We start from the raw sequence: 22,626 nt of genomic DNA on the forward strand, positions 1-22,626 counted from the left end.
AGTGAGTGAAAGGCAAGATGTAAAGAAATGCTAAGGTTAAAAATTCATCCTGCAGTTAAAATGTGGAGCCTTTATACAGCTTTATTACTGTGAAGTACATGTTTGGTCCTGCTGTTTCCAGCAGTTAACCCCAAACGAAACCACACTGAGACGATGAGAACTGGATCTCCGCTCCATCTGGGTGAGGCTACTCTCCCTCCAAACCAAGCTTTAGAATGCAGCTTTCTCCCCTTCCACTCTCACATCATTAGGTGGGTGCTCTCTAGGGAAAAGAGTGAGACCGATACATATAAGGAAGCAATATATTCTAAGCAGTGTTTCTCAAATCTGAGAAAAGCACAGACCCATTAACATTTTCTATCGTAACTTCAATGTTATTTTTATTATAGTGTTATGAAATGTGTACAAACTGCCAACAGTTTCTGTAGAACCATGAACTGATGATTGTTTGGCTGAAGTCGATGCTCATGACGTGAGTAGTGTTAGGACGGTGGCGGTGGCGGGACTCCAGCGGGGATGATGCCGGTGCCACTGTGTACTGAGAATGATCCCAGTCTCTCCCACCTCCACCTTGGCGCAACTGCGGCAGAGCCACTGTCCCTCCAGAGCACTGTGGTGTCATCTGGCCTTTGCTGGAACTGAACACAATCATGAAGTCTGTTCTTCATAACGTAAAACACAGCTTGTGACAGTTACCACTTAAAGTCAACGTGATACATTTCTGAAGCAATACTTAGTTAGCAGGTACTCATGCTGTTTTGTTTTTTAAGATTATGGCTAAGATAAGAACATTTAGACGTTGTCAGAACTCAGAGAATGACACACTGTCCTGATGGGTAAGAATGTGAGGCCCATTCAGGGCTCAGGCTATGCCAGCTGTGCCTGTAGATGGCGAGTTAGCCACTGCAATCTCTGGATGTCCATTTCCTCATCTCTAATGTAGTAGGTAATGATACTGCCCTTGAAGGCCGTTATAAGATTCAGGTAAATCTCTTAGCTCAGTGCCAGCCGTGAAGTCAGTGGGTGTTCAATGAGCCTCTTTTCCCCTGTGGGTGCTGAAGAAGTCACAGATAAAAGAACAAAAGTTTGGGTTTGAACAAGAGTCTGTAAGTGAGTTTTGAACAGGTTTTTTGGGTCTTGTATAGTGGTTTTTTATTTTATTTTTGCTTTTTAGGGTCACACCCATGGCATATGGAGGTTCCCAGGCCAGGGGCTGAATCAGAGCTACAGCTGCCAGCCTATGCCACAGCCACACCAGATCTGAGCCTCATCTGCAACCTACACCTCAGCTCACACCGGATCTTTAACCCACTGAGCAAGGCCAGGGATTGAACCCGCAACCTCATGGTTCCTAGTTGGATTCGTTTCTGCTGCGCCACAATGGGAACTCCTCCGTTTTTTGTTTTTTTGGTTTGACCATGCTCACACCATGTGGAAGCTCCATGGCCAGGGATCGAACCCAAGCTGCTGCAGTGACAACGCCAGCCAGGTCCTTAACCTACTGCACCACACTGGTAACTCCTATATAGTTTATTTATGTATTTATTTACTTGTTTCTTTTTTTGGCCTCACTGCAGCATATGAAGTTTTTGGGCCAGGAATCACATCTGAGCCACAGTTGTGACCTACACTATAGCTATGGTAATGCCAAATCCTTTAACCCACTGGCCAGGCCAGGCCAGGGATTGAACCTGCGTCCTGGCGCTACAGAGATGCCACCAATCCCACTGCACCACAGCAGGAACTCCTCCTACATGGTTTTAGATGAATGTGTCAGTAGGTGGAAGGTAGCAGAAGGCTGAGGATTAGTAGTGGAAGGATCTGACTACTGTCTCTATTCATCCATTTAAATTTCTGCACATACTTCCATGTTGCGCTTTGCTCTCTTAAGCTGTAGCACTGGGCAGAAAGAAGTCCATGGAAACAGGTGTTGACCCACGTGTGTTAGAGGAGCAACAGGTATCCTTCAGCAATTTGATACGTGTAGGAGAGAAAAATCTCCCCAACCACTGTGTACTGAGAAATGAGTCGGTACATGCAGATGGGTGCAAATAAAAACTTGCCCAAAAGGGTTATCCCCAAGAGGTGAGAACTGAAAAATGACAGCCCAAAGAAGGCTGGAAATCTCTCTTCTGAAGTAGTAGATTCTACCTGGTACCGTGAAGTAGGTTTGGTAAGCCACTGAGTTTTTGAGGTGAAAGTCAAAACTTTCTTCCTGTGAGCCAAACACGGGGTATCATGCCAGTTCTATTCTGGAATATCTGTGTGTGGCCCTGAGACTGGCCTAGGTGTGCCTTGAGGAGTTAATGATTACCCCAGCAGCTGTCTAAACGCCTTGGTTCCAGGGGCTGCAGGCAGTTAGAGGAATCTCTGGAGAGCAGCATGTTCCCCCTGCTCTTTGGAGCTGGACTGGTGGTTCTGAACCTAGTAACTTCTGCTAGGAGCCAGAAGACAGGACCCCTTAGTGGCTCCGGAGATCAGCCACTCTTCCGGGGAGCGGATCAGCATGACTTTGCCATCATGATCCCTCCAGGAGGCACAGAATGCTTCTGGCAATTTGCCCACCAGACCGGATATTTCTATTTCAGTTATGAGGTAGGTACCTGGGCCCCTCTGGCCATACTGGGGACTTGTTTTTCTTGTTTGTTAACTTCCTTTTGTAATGGGGGTCATGTTTTAAATGAACACAAGGTTCTAGTTGACTTGTATGCTGTGACTCCCTACCTGTTAATGAAATCAGGCTGCAGTTAGCTGGAAACTCTTGATGTGTGAATCACTAAAACATATGGCTTGGCTTCTCAAATTGGGGGCTGTGAAACTGCACTCAAAAGTCATGGGACAAACCAGGTGCCTCTTCCTGGAAAGGTAATCATCCCACTTACTTGCATTTGGAGATAAGAGGGAAAAGAATATATTTTAAAAATATTAAAACAACATGGATATGGTACCACGTTGAATGAAAAGTCACACTAATTTTGGAGACAGACCCAGAGATTTCAAAGATGCTTCAGTTTATGAGGCTAGGGGAGCAGCATTTACTCTCTTGCCTTTAGGGGTAATTCCAGCAAATTAGAGAATCACTGGCTCAGGTTTCCTCTATTCTGTCAGACAGTCCAATTTCTTTTTGGAATGTAAATGTTTTCAAGTTGCCTGTTCAGAGGCCAAGTAGTTTTTTTTTTTTTTTTTTTTTTTGTCTTTTTAGGGCTGCACTCGCTGCATATGGAGGTTCCCAGGCTATGGGGTCTAATTGGAGGTACAGCTGCCAGCGTACGCCAGAGCCACAGCAACAGCAACACCAGATCCAAGCCATGTCTGTGACCTACACCACAGCTCACGGCAACGCCGGATCCTCAACCCACTGAGCAAGGCCAGGGATTGAATCCGCAACCTCATGGTTCCTAGTCGGATTCGTTAACCACTGAGCCACGACGGGAACTCCAGAGGCCAAGTACTTTAATCCATGCTGTGGTCGTACACCAGGTATCCAAGGGTGGTCTGGATAAACTTAGAAGCTGTTCATCTCCTTTGTTTTTTTTGCTTGTTTGTTTTTTCTTTTTAGGGCTGCACCTGCGGCATATGGAAGTTCCTGGACTAGGGGTTGAATTGGAGCTGCAGCTGAGGCCTGTGCCACAGCCATGGCGATGCAGGTTCCGAGCCACATCTGCACCCTCCACTGCAGCTTATGGCAACACTGGCTCCTTAACCCACTGAGTGAGGCCAGGGTTTGAACCTGTATCCTCAGATACTATGTCGAGTTCTTAATCTGCTGAGCCACCACAGGAGCTCCATTGTTTCTTTTTTTATCTTAGAAACCTAAATTTTATTTACACAATAAAAGACTATATTGATCTTCTTCCACTCCAGAGTAGCTTAATATTTATTTTAAACTAACTTATCAGAGATTTTTTTTAATCTCTGAATTTAAAATAAAATAGCAGCTACCAGTCAGCTCACTGTAGCCTGGGTTTATCAAGACCCAGCTTGAGCAGAAGTACCTACTGAGTGCCTAAAGTATTTGCCATCAAGTATCACATGAGCCCAAGGCTAGGATACTACCAAAGAAGTCAACATCAAGCAAGTTTAGCCAAGAATTCTACAGCCAGATTCATACATACCTACTAATACCTGCCAGCTATACTATGGTCTGAGACATGTCTTACTAGGGGTGCTACTGGCATTCTGGGCAATTCTTTGTCCTGCAATACTGCTTCTAACATGGCAGGATGTTCAGTATCGCTGTCCCCTCCCCTACTCACACCACCATCGTCTCAACCCAAATCCAAAGTAGGGGCTTGGGTGGTACCATTCCTGATTGGGAACCACAGTGCTGATGGTCACTCGGGGTCAGTCTCACCATTCAACTCACTTCCTGATGATGGAGCAGCGACTTTTCTCCCTCTTTAATGTGTCTTGGCAGGTTCAGCGGACAGTGGGAATGTCACATGACCGGCATGTTGCTGCCACCGCACATACCCCACAGGGTTTCCTCATAGACACCTCTAAGAATGTTCGGGGCCAGATTAACTTCTCTACCCAAGAGACAGGTCTGTTTTCATCATCACGGCTATTACAATAATCACATGTTTCTTTGAAACTTGGAAAATAGTGAGGAAATATTGAAATTAAGTACCGGAAGTATAAAAACCCTGTGGCGTATTCACAAATGGATGGTGAAATAGTAGGAAAAGAAATTTAGCCTTCGACACCAAAAACTAGATTTTGTGGAAAATGCCAATGGCCAAGCACATTAATCAGCAGCCCACTGGCACTTTGGAGGCAGTTTCCAGGTGACTCTTATTACAACTCCAGGGTCCAGAAGCTCAATTTTATCTGGTCATCTCCAACTGACCAGGTTACGGGAAAGTGATCAAAATAGGCAGATCCATTTATGATACAGAATTCCAATTAATAAATTTATCATAGGATATTTCTTTCCAGTCATAAGGACACTTGAGCCAGTTACCAAAAAGCAGACTCAGAACAAAAGGAAGTGCATGGCCATGAAAAATATCCACATTCTACAACGAAGCACCTCTCCAGTCACTAGAAAATTCCTACAGCCAGAACAAGTCCTTACCCTGAACAGCACCAGTCGGTTTTACCTGTCCTCTCTACCAGCCAAGTGTACAACAAAAGACAGTGTTTCTCAACAAGGACATAAAACAATCCTTCAATGTATAGCACAGGATTGTCAGCATTTTTATTTTGCATCTTTGGTCCCCACATCGCAGCGGGACCCTCCATTCATTCTGACAATCAAATATACTGCCACACTTTTCTTTTTTTTTTGTCTTTTGTCTTTTTTTGTTGTTGTTGTTGTTGCTATTTCTTGGGCCGCTCCCGCGGCATATGGAGGTTCCCAGGCTAGGAGTTGAATCGGGGCTGTAGCCACCAGCCTACGCCAGAGCCACAGCAACGCGGGACCCGAGCCGCGTCTGCAACCTACACCACAGCTCACGGCAACGCCGGATCGTTAACCCACTGAGCAAGGGCAGGGACCGAACCCGCAACCTCATGGTTCCTAGTCGGATTCGTTAACCACTGCGCCACAACGTGAACTCCATTGCCACACTTTTCTAATGCTGCTCCACCCCACTCCTCCCCCACCGCCACCCGTGAGGCAACCCCTGGTTGAGAACCAGCACCAGTGCATACCTCCAAACCATAGCCTCTTCATTCACAAAGCAGCAATTTCTCCCTAGTTTCAAGTTTAAGATGGTATCCCAGCTCTAACGGTGTACAGGCAGGCAAACACTATGCTCTTAATTTTCACTCCATTTGCTGAGCAGAAATTCCTTAAGAGATATGGGAATAACAGGTTGAAAAGGAGGAAGAAAACAATGTTTTTTCCACCCAGTATATAGTTACTAATTGGCAAAGCATAATTATTATAAATGATATTTAGCCAAGTAAGTTTCATGCAAGATCAGTATCTTCCGCATCAAAAACCGGATTTTTGGGCTTCCTAAGTAAGAAGAAGGTGCTATAGTAGCACAATTAATCCTGGAGAACAGCTATCTCCAGGGAAATGTAGATGGTGGGAGAGCAACAAAGAGATCAAGACCTGGTAATGATCTAGGGATTCCTACAGGTTTCTATCAGCTCTGTCTAAAAAATCAGCAAAATCGCTTTGGTTCTGTGCAAGTGTACCTCAATTTTGGAGTCTTTTATGAGGGACCTGAGACGGACCACAAAGAGAGTGAAAGAAAACAACTGAATGACACTCTGGATGCAATTGAGGTAACTGTTTTGTGGGAGAGAAACATCCATGGAAACTGATTTTAAACTTGGAGGGAAGAGGAGTTCCCACTGTGGCTCAGTAGTAACAAACCCAACCCTAGTATCCATGAGGACGCAGGTTTGATCCCTGGCCTTGCTCAGTGGGTTAAGTATCTGGCATTGCTGTGAGCTGTGGTGTAGGTTGCAGATGCGGCTCAGATCCTGTGTTGCTGTGGCTGTGGTGTAGGCCCACAGCTACAGCTCTGATTCGACCCCTAGCCTGGGAACTTCCATATGCTGCAGGTGTGGCCCTAAGAAGCAAAAGGGGAAAAAAAAAAACAAAACCTGAAGAAAAAAAAAAACAAACAAAAAACAAAAAACCAAACAAAATTTGGAGGGAAGATTGGAATTTATATCATGGGAGAAATATTTGACTGAGGGCTCATCTGGGTAAAAACCAAACAGGCAAAGGGATTTGAAGCCCTTAATTTTGTGACTTGAAGCTCTTGAAATTCCTCACTTGTTTTATGCCAGGGATTGGCAAATAATGGCTCACAGGCCAAATCTGGCCCGTTGCCTGTTTGGTTTTAATTCAGATATAACTCACCATTTCAAGTGTACAGCTTAGTGGTTTACAAGTTCCTGCAACCATTACCAGCACTGAATTCCTGAACAGTTTCATCACCCCAAAAAGAAACTGCATACCTATTATTCGCTCTCTGTTCTCTATGCCCTCCAGCCCTGGATAATCCCTCACTAATCTACTTTCTGTCTCTATAGATTTGTCTGTTCTGTACATTTCATAGGAGTGGGCTCATACAATGTGGCCTTTTGTGTTTGGCTTCTTTCATTCAGCATGTTTTCAAGGTTCATCCACATTGTAGCATGTATTACTACTTTAGTCCTTTTTATGAATAGTATTCTATTGTGTACATATACCGCATTTTACCCATTTATCAGCTGGTATACATATGGGTTATTTTCATTTTTTGGCTATCATGAATAATTCTGCTATAAGCATTTACATAAAATTTTTGTGTGAATATGTTTTCATTTTTGTACACAGCTAAGTGGTATATTCTTTGGTAACTTTTTAACTTAGATGGGGATCTGCTAATTTCCACAGTGGCTAAACAGCTTTACACTCCCACCAGCAGTGTATGAGGCTTGCAATTTCTCCATATCCTTGCTAGAACATTATTGTCCTTCTTGCTACAGCCATCCTAGGGTGTGTGGTTTTTGATTTGTATCTCCCTAATGACTAATGATATTGAGCATCTTTTCATGTGCTTTTTGGCCTTCTGTATAGTTTCTTTGGAGAAATGTCTATTCAGATCCTTTGCCCATTTAAAAATCTGGTTGTCTTTGTCTTTTTAGGGCCATACCCACAGCATATGGAAGTTCCCGGGCTAGGGGTCGAACTGGAGCTATAGCTGCTGGCCTACACCACAGCCACAGCCATGCCAGATCTGAGCTGCATCTTCAACCTATACTACAGCTCACGGCAACATCAGATCCTTAACCTGCTGAGTGAAGCCAGAGATAGAACCTGTGTCCTCGTGTATATTAGTCAGCTTCATTATTGCTGAGCCACAGTGGAACTCCTGATTGTCTTTTTATTGGTGAGTTCTAAGAGTTCTTTACATATTCTGGATACAAATCCCTTATCAGATATATGATTTGCAAGTACTTCCTCCCATTCTTTGGGAACTTTTCTTTTTTTCTTCGCCTCACCCATGGCATGCAGAAGTTCCCCAGCCAGGGACTGAACCCATGCCACATCTGTAACCAGAGCCACAGCAATGCCAGATCCTTAATCCACTGGCCCACAAGGGAATTCCTGTCTTCACTTTCTTGATACTCTTCTTGGTGCATAAAAGCCCACTGCATGATTTTGTAAATGAAATTTTACTGGAACACAGCCATGCTCATTTGCAATTATAGTTGGCCCTCTGTATCTGCTGATATGGAGGGTTGACTACGCAACTTGAGCATCCACTGTAGGTCCTGGAACCAATCTCCCCAAAGATACTGAGGAACAGCTAACTACATATTGTCTATGGATGCTCTCGTGCTACAGTGGCAGTTTAGTAACTGCAACAGAGATTGTCTGGCCCTTTAATAAAAAAAATCACAGGGCTTTATCTCTATTAGATACAAAGATTTGAAGATATCACCAGGAGAGGCAAAGATGTGCTCAGAACATGTCTAAATCTAGATATTCTGGAAGAGCTTTCTAATTTCAACATTCAAGGTGTTTTTATTATTTTTTTATTTTTGCCTTTTGGCCTTTTCTAGGGCCGCACCCGTGGCATATGGAGGTTCCCAGGCTAGGGATCTAATTGGAGCTGTACCGCCGGCCTACGCCAGTCATAGCAACTAGGGATCTGAGCTGCATCTGCGACCTACACCACAGCTCACGGCAATGCCAGATCCTTAACCCACTGAGTGAGGCCAGAGATCGAACCCCAAACCTCATGATTCTTAGTCAGATTCGTTAACCACTGAGCCACAATGGGAACTCCTCAACACTCGATTTTTGTTTTGTTTTATTTTTTTGCTTTTTAGGGGCTGCACCGCAGCATATGGAAGTTCCCAGGCTAGGAGTCGAATTGGAGCTACAGTGGCCAGCCTACTCCACAGCCACAGCAACATGGGATCCAAGCTGCATCTGCGACCTAGACCACAGCTCACCACGCCAGATCCTTAACCCACAGAGCAAGGCGAGGGGTCGAACCCACATCCTCATGGATCATGGTCATTAACTGCTGAGATGCTAAGGGAACTCCCAACACTCAAGTTTTTCATTATAAAAATTATTTTTTAAAAATTAAAGTCCAGGCCATTTCTGCAACAAAATTAGCATATATCAACAACTGTAACTGCCAACTTATGTCATATCATAAGGTCATATGAGTAAGTTATCCAACTTCCAGATAAATGAGTTTAGTGCTGGTGGGTACCCAGGCGAGGCTAGATAAGGCATAGGGAGGAGCCCTGCCTGTATTTCATCTTGTCTCACAGGAGAGTACACGGAAGGTGCAGCGCAACATCTTTCACATGTGGCGATACTATAACTTTGCCCGCATGAGAAAAACGGCTGACTTTTTTCTTCTCCAATCAAACTATAACTATGTGAATTGGTGGTCGACAGCCCAGAGCCTTGTTATTGTTCTTTCTGGGATCCTGCAGCTCTACTTCTTGAAGCGTCTCTTCAACATCCCAACGACCACAGACACAAAGAAGCCAAGATGCTAAACTCCAGCAAATACGGTGCCCTGGCTCTTTTCTTCTGGGGCACAAGCTTTGTCGAAGCTATAGTCAAATCACCTTTGTAAAGTTTTTTGGGGGAAAAAAAAAAATCAAGTTTTCTTGTTAGAAAGATGTAGTCTATTGCTCTCAACCACACAGGGAAATGACAATAAAATAAATGTGTAAGTTTGGATGCTGGCTATTTCTAACATATGCATCAAATGCTATTATCAAGACATTACCCATAATACAGCAGTCCCTTGACTTTCTCTATGCCTACTTAGAAATTAACAGAGAAGCTTGGACGGGAGAAGAGTTGAAAAAAATGGGACAAAAAAATATAAAACTGGGTACTGCATACAAAAATAGGAGTTGGTAGAGTGTTTTGTAATTGAAAAATGCTTTATTTATTTATTTTGCTTTTTAGGGCCACATCCACAGCATAGCTCCCACGCTAGGGGTTGAAACGGTTATACAGTTGCCGGCCTACACCACAGCCACAGCCACACCAGATCCAAACCGTGTCTGCAACCTACAGCACAGCTCACAGCAACACTAGATCCTTAACCCACTGCGCAAGGCCAGGGATCAAACCCACAACCTCATGGTTCCTAGTTGGATTCACTTCCGCTGCACCACAATGGGAACTCCAAAAAAAAAAAAAGCTTTATTTTTAAGAGATGTCACCTTTAGAATTTAAAGTAAGCAATATGTTAACTTAAAAATTCATTTACAATACAGGTAGTTTAAAAGCTTTTGTCTTAATGTTTTTCATTTAAAAATATTTTAATAATTCTAAAATTAATTTTGGAAGGCATGGGGGAAGAATGGAGGAGCTGAATTATGTCAGGGTCTCTGATTAGTGCTTTTTACCTAGTCAAGTATTTATGAGGATATATATATGGGTGTGTATATGCATATACCCAAATCACTTTGTTGTACACCTGAAAACTAACAAACTACTGTAAATCAACTACACTTCAATAAAAAAATTTCAATTAAAACAAAACACTTAAAAGAGAAGTTGTTTTAGGAAACGAAGGTGATAAAAAGTAACATTTGGCCTGGAATCATACCATTCAAGAAAAAGAAAAATCAAGAAAACCACCTGTAAAAGCCAGGATAACATATCAAATTATAGTCATACGATGCTACTCTTAATAACAGAAATATTCAGTATAAGCATTATAAAAATAATTCTTACCATTTATTCAATTTTGCCAGGCACTGTACTAGGTACTTTACAATCATGATTTCTAATTCTAAAAGCCATGCTTAGAAAGACAGTTCTGTTTTTTTAAAACAAAAGAAGGAAATGAATCTTATTAAAGTTTAACGACTCATCTAAAGCCATACAGCTAGTAAGTGTCAGAAGCAGTGTTTGAATCCAAGTTTTTCTTCCATACCACACAGCACCTACCATAAAGCAACAGAATACACTGCTCTTACTATTTTATCCAAATTTCATTTGTAAAATCCCCACAGTCTACTATTCTGATATGGCAATATCTATCTTTCACAGTGTTAATAAATTATTAAGGAAATCCATTATGTTTGTGTTTGGATAACAGTGTTATCATAGATAACAAAAGTACGCTATTCTTGTCCTCGGGTCCAACAATTTAGAACCTGTTACTCAAAACAAGAAGCCCTCTGATTCAAACATAAAACACAGATTTCTATTGAGTCACAATCACAAAGATCCGAAACTCCATTTTTGAGCCACTTCTGCATAGTAAGAATCCAGCCTGGATTTGTCCATGATAGAATGTTAAACTAAGAAGTCCCTGAAGAGGTCAGTGTTGACAAAATTCACCATGATGGTGGAGCCTACACAGACACAGGAAAAGCTAGGCCCTTCCACACAGCCTTAAGTCCTCTCGATGACTTCGTTTTAAGTCAATGTCTCTTCATGCCGCACATATTCCCCAATGTCTGCTTGATGAAATACCACAATCGCCATGGGGTCTACTTTCCTGCAGTCTTGTGTAGACTTTGCTGCCACCCCAAAACCCTGGGATTCAAAAGAAGAGACACTGATTCACTCAAGTCATTCGATGAGCACGCATTAAGATTTGGAAATAACACAGATGAAAAAAACAGTTCTTTGAGGACTTCAAAAGGTGCTGAGAACTTAGTCTCTCAAGTGAAGATTGAAAATACATCCTTCTTAAACAAAAAGATACTTGATTTTTTAACAGCTACCACATGTACTCACCAAAGGGATGTCTGCCATGGAGTACACCACAACTCCCTGGTACTGTGAAGTATTTTCAGTGATTCGACCAAGTCCAGATTTCAGCACATGGTTCCCATACAGGAAGGACTGCTCTGCTCCAGGCTTTATCCACACTTTATACTACAATACAAAGAATTACATCCAAGAGACATAATAAAAATAGTTAGATGCCTGCAGACAAGCTAGCTGCTGAATCTATGGTTAATTTTTTTCTTTCTTTATGAACAAAGTTTTTTTTCTTTTCTTTTCTTTTTTTTGTCTTCTTAGGGCCACACCCGTAGCATATGAACTATCCAGGCTAGGGGCCAAATTGCAGCTGCAGCTGCCTCAGCAACATCAGATCTGAGCTGCCTCTGCAACCTACACCACAGCTCACCACAAGGTCCAATCCTTAACCCACTGAGCCCAGGGATAGAACGTGCATCCTCATGGATACTGGTCGGGTTCCTTAACCGCTGAGCCACAACAGGAACTCCCCCATGCTGTATACTTCATCCCTGTACTTCATTTATCTCATAATACAAATTTCAAGGAAAAGAAAGAAAAAGGCATGCTTCCCTCAAACTGTTCAGAACTGCTAGGAGGTTCCTTCAACTCTACAATCGACCTTTCCCACGGACAGTTTAACGGCTTTTTATGGATCCCACTATGCTCCTCACCACAGCCTCCTATTTACTTTTTCCTCTTGAACTAGATCAGAAAAGGCTTTTCTACTTTGCTGGAGATACTACTCCAATCACTACGCAGCCCCAACCACGCCCAAGCAGCAAGATGTAGGAACATCTCCAGGTGCTGGCACTGATCCTAGGCACTCAGGGACTAACGCAGGTGCCCAATTACCTGCAGTCTGATGTGGCCCTCAGCCTAGACCGCCCCCATCCCTAGAAGCGGGCTGAAAACCACCCCCCACAAACCTTGGCATAAGGTGCTAGGTAATCCAGAGCTGTGATGTGCAACCGAAACTTGTGGGTCTTCGTGAATTTTCCAAAGCACGTTCCCAGCGACATCAGCTTGTCACCAGAGATATTGGCGGCCAATTTCAAGATCTTTTCACTGAAGGGGTAAGGAAGAAGGAGGTGTCAGATAAGGGAGGCTGGTGGGACCCAGGCCTCCACCCGGGTCCATGCTGCCTACCCAGCCCCGCCTCACCTCACATAGTAAACCCTGTCGTTGTGCAGCCTGAAACAGTAGGTGCCGTCGGGCCTGTCAACCAGCAGCTGAAGATTCTCCCCGATGCTGAAAGCAGAAAAGAGGCTGGAGGCTGCGCCCGGACTCGTCCCGGCCCCGCGGCCCCGCTCTACCCACAGCCCTCCCCGCCATGCACACACTCCCTCATCTGCCCCGGGCGTTCTTACTATTTTGCTATCTTCTCAAACATTACACGCGTCTCCTCTTCAGTCAGAGGCCGCATTTTCCCGCTGGGCTGGAACACCGGATCCTCGTGCCTCAGTCGCCGGAAACGGAAGGCCAGCCTCCCGCCTCTCCTTGGCAACCTCAAATCCGGCCTCTCTAGCTGCCTTCCCGTCGTTCGTCACGCGAGCGCCCCGCGGCCTTGGAGGACCAGCGGGGAAAGCAAGCCGGCCGGGTGAGGCGCCATGGAGACCGGAAGTGCGGCGTTGCTTCCGGTCCTGGATTCCGAGCCAGCGCCCTCGCCGAGCGGGAGGGGAAGGGACGCCGCTGCTGAGAAGATGGCGGCGACGGAGACGATCCCTGCTTCAACTGCGGCCTCGGCCACGGCGACGGCCACTGCGGCTGCTCTCGGGGAGGTGGAGGATGAAGGGCTCCTGGCATCGCTGTTCCGGGACCGCTTCCCAGAGGCCCAGTGGCGGGAGCGGCCCGACGTGGGCCGCTACCTCAGGGAGTTGAGCGGCTCGGGGCTGGATCGGCTGCGGCGCGAGCCAGAGCGCCTGGCGGAGGAGCGAGCGCAGCTGCTGCAGCAGACGCGCGACTTGGCCTTCGCCAACTACAAGACCTTCATCCGCGGCGCCGAGTGCACCGAGCGCATACATCGCCTCTTTGGCGACGTGGAGGAGTCGCTCGGCCGCCTGCTCGACCGCTTGCCCAGCTTCCAGCAGAGCTGCAGGTGCGGCGGGCCCAGCGTTTAAGGGGCTTTTAAGAGCTGTTGACAGCTAATATTTACGATGAGGGAAATAGCTAACACTTAGATAGCGCTTACCAGGTGCCACGCTCTCATCTGAGCATTTTATTAATCCATTTAAACGTCACAACAGCCTTCGAGGTAGGTATTGTTATTCCCATTTTGTGTATGAGGAAGTCGAGACAGAGGTTAGTGACTGGCACAAGGCACAGCTAGTAAGTCTCGAAGTCAAAATTGGAACCCAGCAGCCTCGTAGGGCTAAGCACTAAGTAGAGAATCCATGCAAAGCACTTATCACTGGGTCTGACATAATTAACACTCTACAGTTGTCACCTTCATACATATACACACAACACATAGGTACACAAAATAGCTTGGACCAGGGTCGTTGGCTCCAAAACTTTCATTGATAGGAGAATGCCAAGGAAATCCTCTCATTCGGGGGCAGTAAAAATTATCCAAAAAAACCCAAACAAACCTTCCTATCTGAACCATATTCTTTCCCCCCCCCCCTCCCTTTTTAAGGCCAAACCCACAGCATAAGGAAGTTCCCAGGCTAGGGATCGAATTGGAGATAACAGCTGCCAGCCTATGCCACAGCATTGCAAGATCCAAGCTGTACCTGCGACCTACACCACAGATCACGGCATCACTGGATCCCCAACCCACTGAGTGAGGCCAGGGATCAAACATGTGTCCTCATGGATACCAGTCGAATTCCTTTCCACTGCTCCAGGACAGGATCTCCTTGAGCCATATTCTGCCTCTCTCGAACCTCAATCCACAAATTCTGCTTTCCAACCTCTCATGATAAAAGTTTCAAGTTTTCTTTGTCTTTGCACATTTGACCATGGCTTCTGTACTCTTCCAATACCCTACAAAAGACAGGGAGCTTCATAAAGCAGGACTTTACAGTTACGGGGAAGAAATGGAGACTGCACCAGGAACTAAGGATGGACAGTGGCATAGGAGAAGATTAAGAGGCTGAGGGAACTTGGGGTTAAGGTTGTAGTTTCTAGGTTAGGCAGGGCATCATGAAAAGAAGAATAGCTGTCATTGGAGTTGCCACTGTGGCTCAGTGGAAATGAATCTGACTAGCATCCATGAGGACGAAGGTTTGATCCCTCGCCTCCCTCAGTGGGTTAAGGATCCAGTGTTGCCATGAGCTGTGGTGTAGGCCAGTGGCTGCAACTCCAATTGAACCCCTACTCTGGGAACCTCCATGTACTGTGGGTGCGGCTCTAAAAAGACAAAAAAGGAAAAAAAAAAAGCTGTTATTAGAGGAACATTTACTCTGTGTCGGGTTCTGCATTAAATGTTTTATATACATGATCTGATTTAATCCTCACATCCTTATGAGGTGGGTCTTATTACTGTTTTACCAATGAGGAAACTAAAGACTACCTTGTTACAGCTTGTTCAGTGACAGATCTGGGTTCAAACCTTTTTTTATCATTTATTAGTTGTGTGATCTTGGACAACTTGCTTAAAGTCTTGGGTTAAAAATTTGTCAAGGATAAAAGTATTTAACTTCATGAGTGTGGTATGAAGATTAAATCAGAAAAATCATCCAGCCCAGTGCCCAGTTCATAGTAAATGCTCGGTAATTGCAGTTAAGGTGGATGCAGAACCACCAACGTTCTCCTGATTGTTACTAGGAATTTTGTGAAAGAGGCTGAGGAGATCAGCTCCAATCGCCAGATGAACACCCTGACTCTAAACCGGCACACAGAAATCCTGGAAATCCTGGAGATACCTCAGCTCATGGACACCTGTGTCCGGAACAGCTATTATGAAGAGGCCCTGGAGCTTGCAGCCTACGTACGCCGACTGGAGAGGAAATACTCCTCCATCCCTGTCATCCAGGTAGCCAACTTGCCCAGAGAGGACTCAAACTGATGTGCTTGTTATAATTCTGTGGTCATCACTGAACCGTTAGGCAGAAACCTTAGGGAAACTCCTTGCATGCTTCACATCAGCTTCTGCCAGCCAGGCAGGCTTGATCATAAAATATACATTCATTTATTCAATCAACTGATAAATATTAATCATGTTCCTGGAAGTCATCTCTTCCAGGTGCTGGGGATACAATGTGAACAAAGACAGGCTGTCATGAATATAAACTGATAGTTGGCAAATAAATAGCATCCTTTCAATTAGTGTCTTAAACCATGGAATGGGAAAGGAGACTAAGGTGGGTTTTTCTAGGTAGTCAGGAAAGGCTCTTCTGGAGCAATGACATTTAAGCTGATGACCCAGGTGATGAGAAGCCAGCCACAGGAAGAGTAGGGGAGAGCAAACCAGAAATTGGTAAGAACAAGTACAGAGGGCTCAGGAGCGGGGAGGTTTAGAAATTTAAAGACACCCATTCTGACTGGGTTGCAGTGAGTAAGGGGACAGCATAAGGAAGCATGTGAGGGCAGGAGAACCAGGCAGGGCCTGTAGGCCACAGTGAACCAAATGTCTGTTGGCGAACCTGTGTGCAGCAGTCTTAGGAAATCCACTTCCCATTTGGGGGAGGCAGTGGAAATATTGGTCTGTGGTGTTCGGGGCAGTTGAATGGGTTCCAGGAATGTCCGTCTCAGCGTGGTCACTCACCCCCTGTATCGCCAGAGCATTGTGAATGAAGTGCGCCAGTCTATGCAACTGATGCTGAGCCAGCTGATCCAACAACTGAGGACCAACATCCAGCTCCCCGCCTGCCTCCGTGTCATTGGCTTCCTCCGGCAAATGGATATCTTCACTGAGGCTGAGTTGAGGGTCAAGTTTCTGCAGGCCCGAGATGCTTGGCTCCGTTCCATCCTGACTGCCATCCCCAATGACGACCCCTATTTCCATATCACGAAAACCATTGAGGCCTGCCGTGTCCATCTATTTGATATCATCACCCAGTACCGTGCCATCTTCTCAGACGAGGACCCACTGCTGCCCCCTGCTGTGGGTGAGCACACTGTTAATGAGAGTGCCATCTTCCATGGCTGGGTGCTGCAGAAAATCTCGCAGTTCCTACAGATGCTGGAGGCTGACCTCAACCGAGGGATAGGCAGCCGTCTGGACTCTCTGCTGGGCCAGTGCATGTACTTTGGGCTGTCCTTCAGCCGGGTAGGGGCTGATTTCCGGGGTCAGTTGGCTCCTGTTTTTCAGCGAGTGGCTATCAGCACTTTCCAGAAAGCAATTCAGGAAGCAGTGGAGAAGTTCCAGGATGAAATGAACTCCTACACCTTCATCTCGGCTCCAGCCATCCTGGGCAGCAGTAACCTGCCTGCTCCAATTCCCGTCACTCAGCCGGGGACCCTACAGCCGCCCATGGTGCTCTTAGACTTCCCGCCCCTTGCCTGCTTCCTCAACAATATTCTAGTTGCCTTCAATGATCTGCGCCTCTGCTGTCCTGTGGCCCTGGCACCAGATGTGACTGGGGCCCTGGAGGATGCCCTTGCCAAGGTGAGCACCTTCTTTAGTAACGGGCAGCCAGACTTGTCTAACAAACCAGCCCATGAGACAGTGGTGCCTGCTGACTTAGGTTTAGTGTAGTTTCAGAGCTTTTTCTGGTGGAGAAGCTCTGGTTAGTCTCCCTTTGTGGGATCTAGAACAATCCAAAGCTCACCTATAGTAATGATTCAGTAATGTACTCGTTTTCTTTTACCAGATAATAAGATCGTACAAACAGCCACTTAAAACAACTTACATTTATCACATCTCAGTTTCTGTGGGTCAGGAGTCCAGGCACAGCGTAACTGGGTGGGTCCTCTGCTCACGAGGTTGCAGTCAAGGTGTTGGCCAAGCTGTGGATTCATCTGGAGCTCGGGGTCCCCTCCGTTCAAGCTCATTCAGAGTTCCTTACAGTTGTAGGACTGAGGTCCTCAATTCCTAGAGACCCCCTGACTCTGTGGGCAGTTTACAGTGTGGCTTTTTGATTCTTCAGGGCCAATGGGAGAACATCTCTCCTGTCTGAGTCTCTTCTGGGGGCATGTCTACAGTCTTTTAAGAAAGCTTATCTGATTAAGTCAGGCCCACCCAGCATGACCTTTTTGATTAATCCAAAGTCAGCTGATTAGGGATGTTAATTAAAACTGCATCACTGCTGATGGTGATGGACTAACCCAGTGATTGACGGTGTACCTCTCTCTTAGGTAACTCAAGTAATCCTGGCCTTCCATCGCTCTGAAGAGGCTGCCTTCAGCAGTGGGGAGCAAGAGCTCTTCCTCCAGTTCTGCACTGTCTTCCTGGAAGACCTCGTTCCTTATTTAAATCGCTGTCTCCAAGTCCTTTTTCCTCCAGCTCAGATAGCACAGATCTTAGGTAAGAAAAGCAAGGAAAAAGATTTTTTTTCTTTTTAGGGCCACACCCATGGCATATGACATTCCCAGGCTAGGGGTCCAATCGGAGCTGTAGCTGCCGGCCTACACCAGAGCCACAGCAAAGCCAGATCCTTAACCTACTGAGCGAGGCCGGAGATCGAACCCGCAACCTCATGATTCCTAGTCAGATTCATTTCCACTGCACCATGACGGGAACTCTGAAAAAGATTTTTTAAATTACTTTATTGATTTAATTAATTGACATACTAAGTAATTCACCTATTCGTAAAATTCATTGTTTTTAGTAAATGTACAGAGGTATGCATCCATTACCACCATCTGATTTTAGAATATTTCCGGAGTTCCCGTCGTGGCGCAGTGGTTAACGAATCCGACTAGGAACCATGAGGTTGCGGGTTCGATCCCTGCCCTTACTCAGTGGGTTAACGATCCGGCATTGCCGTGAGCTGTGGTGTAGGTTGCAGACGCGGCTCGGATCCTGCGTTGCTGTGGCTCTGGCGTAGGCTGGTGGCTACAGCCCCGATTCAACCCCTAGCCTGGGAACCTCCATATGCCGTGGGAGTGGCCCAAGAAATAGCAACAACAACAACAACGACAAAAAAAAAACAAAACAGAATATTTCCAACACCCCAGAAAGATCCTTGGTGTTCATTCCCCAATCCCAGCCTTAGGCCCTGGCTACCATTTAACTTTCTGTTGCAAAAAACTGCCTTTTTTGAACACTTCTTATCAGTAGAATCATACAGTATGTTTATATTCTGGCTAAGTGGAAAAAGCTAGTCACAAAAGAACCACATATGGTATGATTCCATTGATATGAAACATTTACAGAAGGGTTTTGTGTGTTTGTTTTTTGTCTTTTTAGGGCTGCACCCGTGGCATATGAAGGTTCCCAGGCTAGGGGTCCAATCAGCTGTAGCCGCAGGCCTACCCCACAGCCACAACAATGTAGGATCAAGCCCCGACTGGGACCTACACCATGGCTCACAGCAACGCCGATCCTTAACCCACTGAGTGAGTCCAGGGATCGAACCTGCGTCCTCAGGAATGCTCAGATTCGTTTCCACTGAGCCACGACAGGAAATCTTAGGTGTTTTTAAAAAATTTTTTTTTCCAATTTGCCTTCACCTCCATGTGCCCGCTCTCTCTGTGCCTGTGAGGGGGTTCTGGGAGGCCCAAGGCACAGTGGGCCAGTGATCACCCCCGCAGAGTGGCTGCTCTCCGCCTGCCCCCGGCTTTCCTTTGGGCGTGGCACAGGGAAGCCGGTGTCTGCAGAGGCTCTGCTGGCATTTTCTCCATCCCCCCTACTCCGAGTGCTTTTCCCGATTACCATCCCAGCTGGCTTTAGAGTATAGCTTCCTGTCCTGAATCACACAGATGACTTTTACTGTATAGAAATAGGAAATAAGTGGTTTTTCTTTTTTTTTTGTGACACATCACTGTTTAAACTTATTTAACGCTTTTTGTACTTTCCCTTCCATCTGGTTCAGGCATTCCACCCACTCAGCTCCCCAAGTACGGAAACCTTGGACATGTGAACGTCAGCGTTGTCCACGAGCCTCTCGCCTTTATCCTGCCGAAGAAAGAGATGGTCTTCTGTCTGGACGAGAAGGAGCTAGTCCCGGAGCTCGCAGCTCCAGCACCAGAACCCTCTTCCGAAGGGCCACACCTCGAGCCTGTCTCCCCAGCTTTCCCTGACCCGCAGCAAGAGGAGGTGGAATCCGCGGGGACGCTGCTGTCGGACGAACCCAGCGCGGGCACTTAACGGGCGCCTCCCGCTCCTAGAACCGGGTGCGGCGGGTCCTGGGGTGGGCAGCCTAGGGGCTGACTGCCTGCAGGGCTCGGGGAACGCGAGTGGCCGCGTGGGTTTAGGCTGGAGGCGGCCTGCAGTGCCTCCTCTCCGACAGGCAAGGGCGAGGCTGCGACGGCATAATGAAGGGGAAACCTGATTCTTCCTGTAAATGGTTGATTAAACTATCAGAAATGGAATTAAGCGGTAAAGTTGATTGACGTCACCTAGAGGCGGGCTGCGCAGTGTGAGCGGCGTCGGCGATCCCGGAAACGGCCGAGGACTACGCTTCCCAGCGTCCCTGGCGACTGGAGTCCGGCGGCTCTGCTCCACGCGCCATGGATCGGGTGAAGGCTGTGGTGCTGCTGGGGTGGCTGCAAGCGCGGGCGCGTTGCTGCGTGAGGCCGGCCCTGCTGCGGGGAGAGCGGGGAGCGGGCGGCGGCGCCCGGGCCTGCAGCTCCACGCCGGTCCCGGACGGACCCGAGGGCCCAGCGCGCCCGCGCTCCTACTGGCGCTACGTGCGGCGTCTGGTGCGGGGAGCGCCGGAGCCGCCGTACCCGCGCGTGTGCCAGGTCGGGGACCCGGCGCTGCGGGCCGTGGCGGCCCCAGTAGAGCCGGCGCAGCTGGCGGGGCCCGAGCTGCAGCGGCTGGTGCAGCAGCTGGTGCAGGTGATGCGGCGCCGGCACTGCGTGGGCCTCAGCGCGCCGCAGCTCGGGGTGCCGCTGCAGGTGCTGGCTCTGGAGTTCCCCAACGCGCTCTTCCACGCCTGCGCGCCGCGCCTGCGCGAGATCCGCCAGATGGAGCCCTTCCCCCTGCACGTGTTCGTGAACCCCAGCCTGCGGGTGCTGGACAGCCGCCTGGTCACCTTCCCCGAGGGCTGCGAGAGCGTCGCCGGCTTCTTGGCCTGCGTGCCCCGCTTCCAGGCAGTGCAGATCTCAGGTGCTGGGCGGTGGGGTTCCTGGGGCTTCTGGGTAAGCGCGTGCGTCTCTTCTGCCTTTGGAGGCGGTGGCCTCAGATCCCACGGAAGGGTTTCCGCAAAGTTCCTGTTAAAGTGTAGACATGTTGATGGCTAACCAGCAGGACCCAGGAGGGGAGGAGATTCAGGACTGAGGGAATGAGTTGAGGCAGGAGGCGCCTGTGAAAGCAGAGCCAGACGGGAGCAGGGGTTGGAAGGGAGGACTGTTCGGCTGTTTGCTCACACCCCATCCTCTGCCCTGTGCCATCTGGCTCACTCTGTTACACACACACACCTGCCCCAATAATATCTGTCATCCTGGTGGAGTGGGAGAAGTGGGACCCATCTTTGCCCAGCCATTACCTGTCTGTCATAGCACGGGATGTTTTGCAGAATGTGGTTCTTTGCTGGGGTTGGGATGATTGTTTCTCTTGAGCAAGAGGATCGTTTCTCATCTCAGCCCCATAGTGAGCCCAGCAACCTACCTGTCAGAGTTGGGAACCAGGTTGAATACTTGGTTAAGAGGCAGAGCTGAGACATCTTTTCTAGTAAGTATAGGGGCTGCTGCCTGCATTTTTTTCTGATGTTTCCAGGGGCAGGGAAAGGGTAAGAAGGTTGAAAATGATGCAGTTCAGCATGTCCTCACCCAGGTTGTAACTTCCTTTGCAGGGCTGGACCCTAGAGGAGAGCCAGTGGTGTGGCAGGCAAGTGGATGGGCAGCCCGCATCATCCAGCATGAGATGGACCACTTACAGGGCTGCCTGTTCATTGATAAAATGGACAGCAAGACGTTTACAAATATCCACTGGATGGAGGTGAATGACTAAAGCCTTCCTGCTTCGTCTGAGGAGACTGAAAACCAAGACGCAAACATTTCAGCTTTGAGCATGTCTTACTTAACATGGACTTGGTATTGGCTCTGCTGACAGTGGACTGCCAATGCATGCCAGACTGAGTTGGCAGATGTTAAAAATATTTGCCCTGAAATGAGTTACAGACAATGTATTGCTTTCAACTTAAAAATAACTCCCCTAAATGAAAGGACACATTTCCTGGCAATTTTACATGGAGATAAGGGGCCAAGTAAATAACCAATCTCAGTAGACATTTTAGAAGAGCTGTATCATCTATTCCCAAAGCCAAGATTTGACAATAATGTAATCCCAAAACATCTGGAGGCTATGTTTAAAAATGTGGATTAAGGAGTTCCCGTCATGGCTCAGTGGAAATGAATGTGACTAGTATCCATGAGGATGCAGGTTCGATCCCTGGCCTCACTCAGTGGGTTAAGGATCCAGTGTTGCTGTAAGCTGTGGTGTAGGTGGCAGATATGGCTCAAATCTGGCATGGCTGTGGCTGTGGCTTAGGTCAGTGGCTATGGCTCCCATTTGACCCCTAGCCTGGGAACCTCTATATGCTGCAGGTGCAGCCCTAAAAAGACAAAAAAAAAAAAAAAAAAGCGGATTAAGGCTATGATTGATCATTTTCACCAAGTTTTTATATTTACAAAAGGCTCGTGTATGTGTGTTACTACGGAGTGTTTGTCTTCGACACCTGTTTACCTATAGAAGTAAAACACAAGACAGAATGTCCCCAGTTCATGGAAGTGTTCAGTGATGCTGCTGATGTAACTGAGTATTCATACATTTTTAACAGATTCGGATAGTTTAGGTCTCCACCTTTTGCTTTCTACCTGTAACAGAGCTGGGGGAGATTTTTCTGCTGAGATCTCTGAGGCAGCTGGTACTTGCCTCA

General features: G+C 47.0%; 4 protein-coding genes and 1 long non-coding RNA gene across 9 annotated transcripts in view; 3 read left to right on the plus strand and 2 right to left on the minus strand.

Moving 5' to 3' along the window:
• The window catches only part of NIP7 (nucleolar pre-rRNA processing protein NIP7), a 36,646-nt gene extending 23,202 nt beyond the window's left edge, over window positions 1-13,444 (minus strand). The window contains exons 1-5 of one of the 4 annotated variants that reach the window (XM_047790687.1): window positions 13,066-13,444; window positions 12,860-12,946; window positions 12,625-12,763; window positions 11,690-11,830; window positions 359-638 (exon numbers count right to left, since the gene is read on the minus strand). In XM_047790687.1, coding sequence (XP_047646643.1) covers window positions 483-638; window positions 11,690-11,830; window positions 12,625-12,763; window positions 12,860-12,946; window positions 13,066-13,121 — 579 coding nt within the window. In that variant the 5' untranslated portion in view covers window positions 13,122-13,444 and the 3' untranslated portion in view covers window positions 359-482. The other 3 variants (XM_047790689.1, XM_047790688.1, XM_047790690.1) reach the window with 3 other exon arrangements.
• Window positions 1,719-9,655, plus strand: TMED6 (transmembrane p24 trafficking protein 6). The gene is made up of 4 exons (XM_047790685.1): window positions 1,719-2,595; window positions 4,418-4,544; window positions 6,092-6,240; window positions 9,244-9,655. The coding sequence occupies exons 1-4, from the start codon at window positions 2,383-2,385 to the stop codon at window positions 9,475-9,477; spliced, it is 723 nt and encodes a 240-aa protein (XP_047646641.1). The 5' UTR covers window positions 1,719-2,382; the 3' UTR covers window positions 9,478-9,655.
• COG8 (component of oligomeric golgi complex 8) lies at window positions 13,291-22,076 on the plus strand. 2 transcript variants are annotated; one of them, XM_047790680.1, is made up of 6 exons: window positions 13,291-13,793; window positions 15,467-15,674; window positions 16,422-17,249; window positions 17,939-18,107; window positions 19,618-19,794; window positions 21,541-22,076. In XM_047790680.1, exons 1-6 carry the CDS (start codon window positions 13,306-13,308, stop codon window positions 21,696-21,698), a joined length of 2,028 nt encoding a protein of 675 aa, XP_047646636.1. In that variant the 5' UTR covers window positions 13,291-13,305; the 3' UTR covers window positions 21,699-22,076. The 2 variants fall into 2 exon arrangements, with proteins under 2 accessions (XP_047646636.1, XP_047646635.1); XM_047790679.1 differs by lacking the exon at window positions 21,541-22,076 and having other exon boundaries at window positions 19,618-20,116.
• LOC125132876 (uncharacterized) lies at window positions 15,808-19,765 on the minus strand. The gene is made up of 2 exons (XR_007136343.1): window positions 19,653-19,765; window positions 15,808-18,102 (listed from the first exon to the last, which is right to left on the minus strand). It is a non-coding gene; the product is annotated as an uncharacterized LOC125132876 (long non-coding RNA).
• PDF (peptide deformylase, mitochondrial) lies at window positions 20,255-21,399 on the plus strand. Its single transcript, XM_047790684.1, has 2 exons — window positions 20,255-20,855; window positions 21,332-21,399. Exons 1-2 carry the CDS (start codon window positions 20,255-20,257, stop codon window positions 21,337-21,339), a joined length of 609 nt encoding a protein of 202 aa, XP_047646640.1. The 3' UTR covers window positions 21,340-21,399.
• Window positions 22,077-22,626: the final 550 nt, after the last annotated feature.

The sequence above is a fragment of the Phacochoerus africanus genome, chromosome 8 (assembly GCF_016906955.1).
Source record: "Phacochoerus africanus isolate WHEZ1 chromosome 8, ROS_Pafr_v1, whole genome shotgun sequence".
Taxonomy (NCBI): Eukaryota; Metazoa; Chordata; class Mammalia; order Artiodactyla; family Suidae; genus Phacochoerus; species Phacochoerus africanus.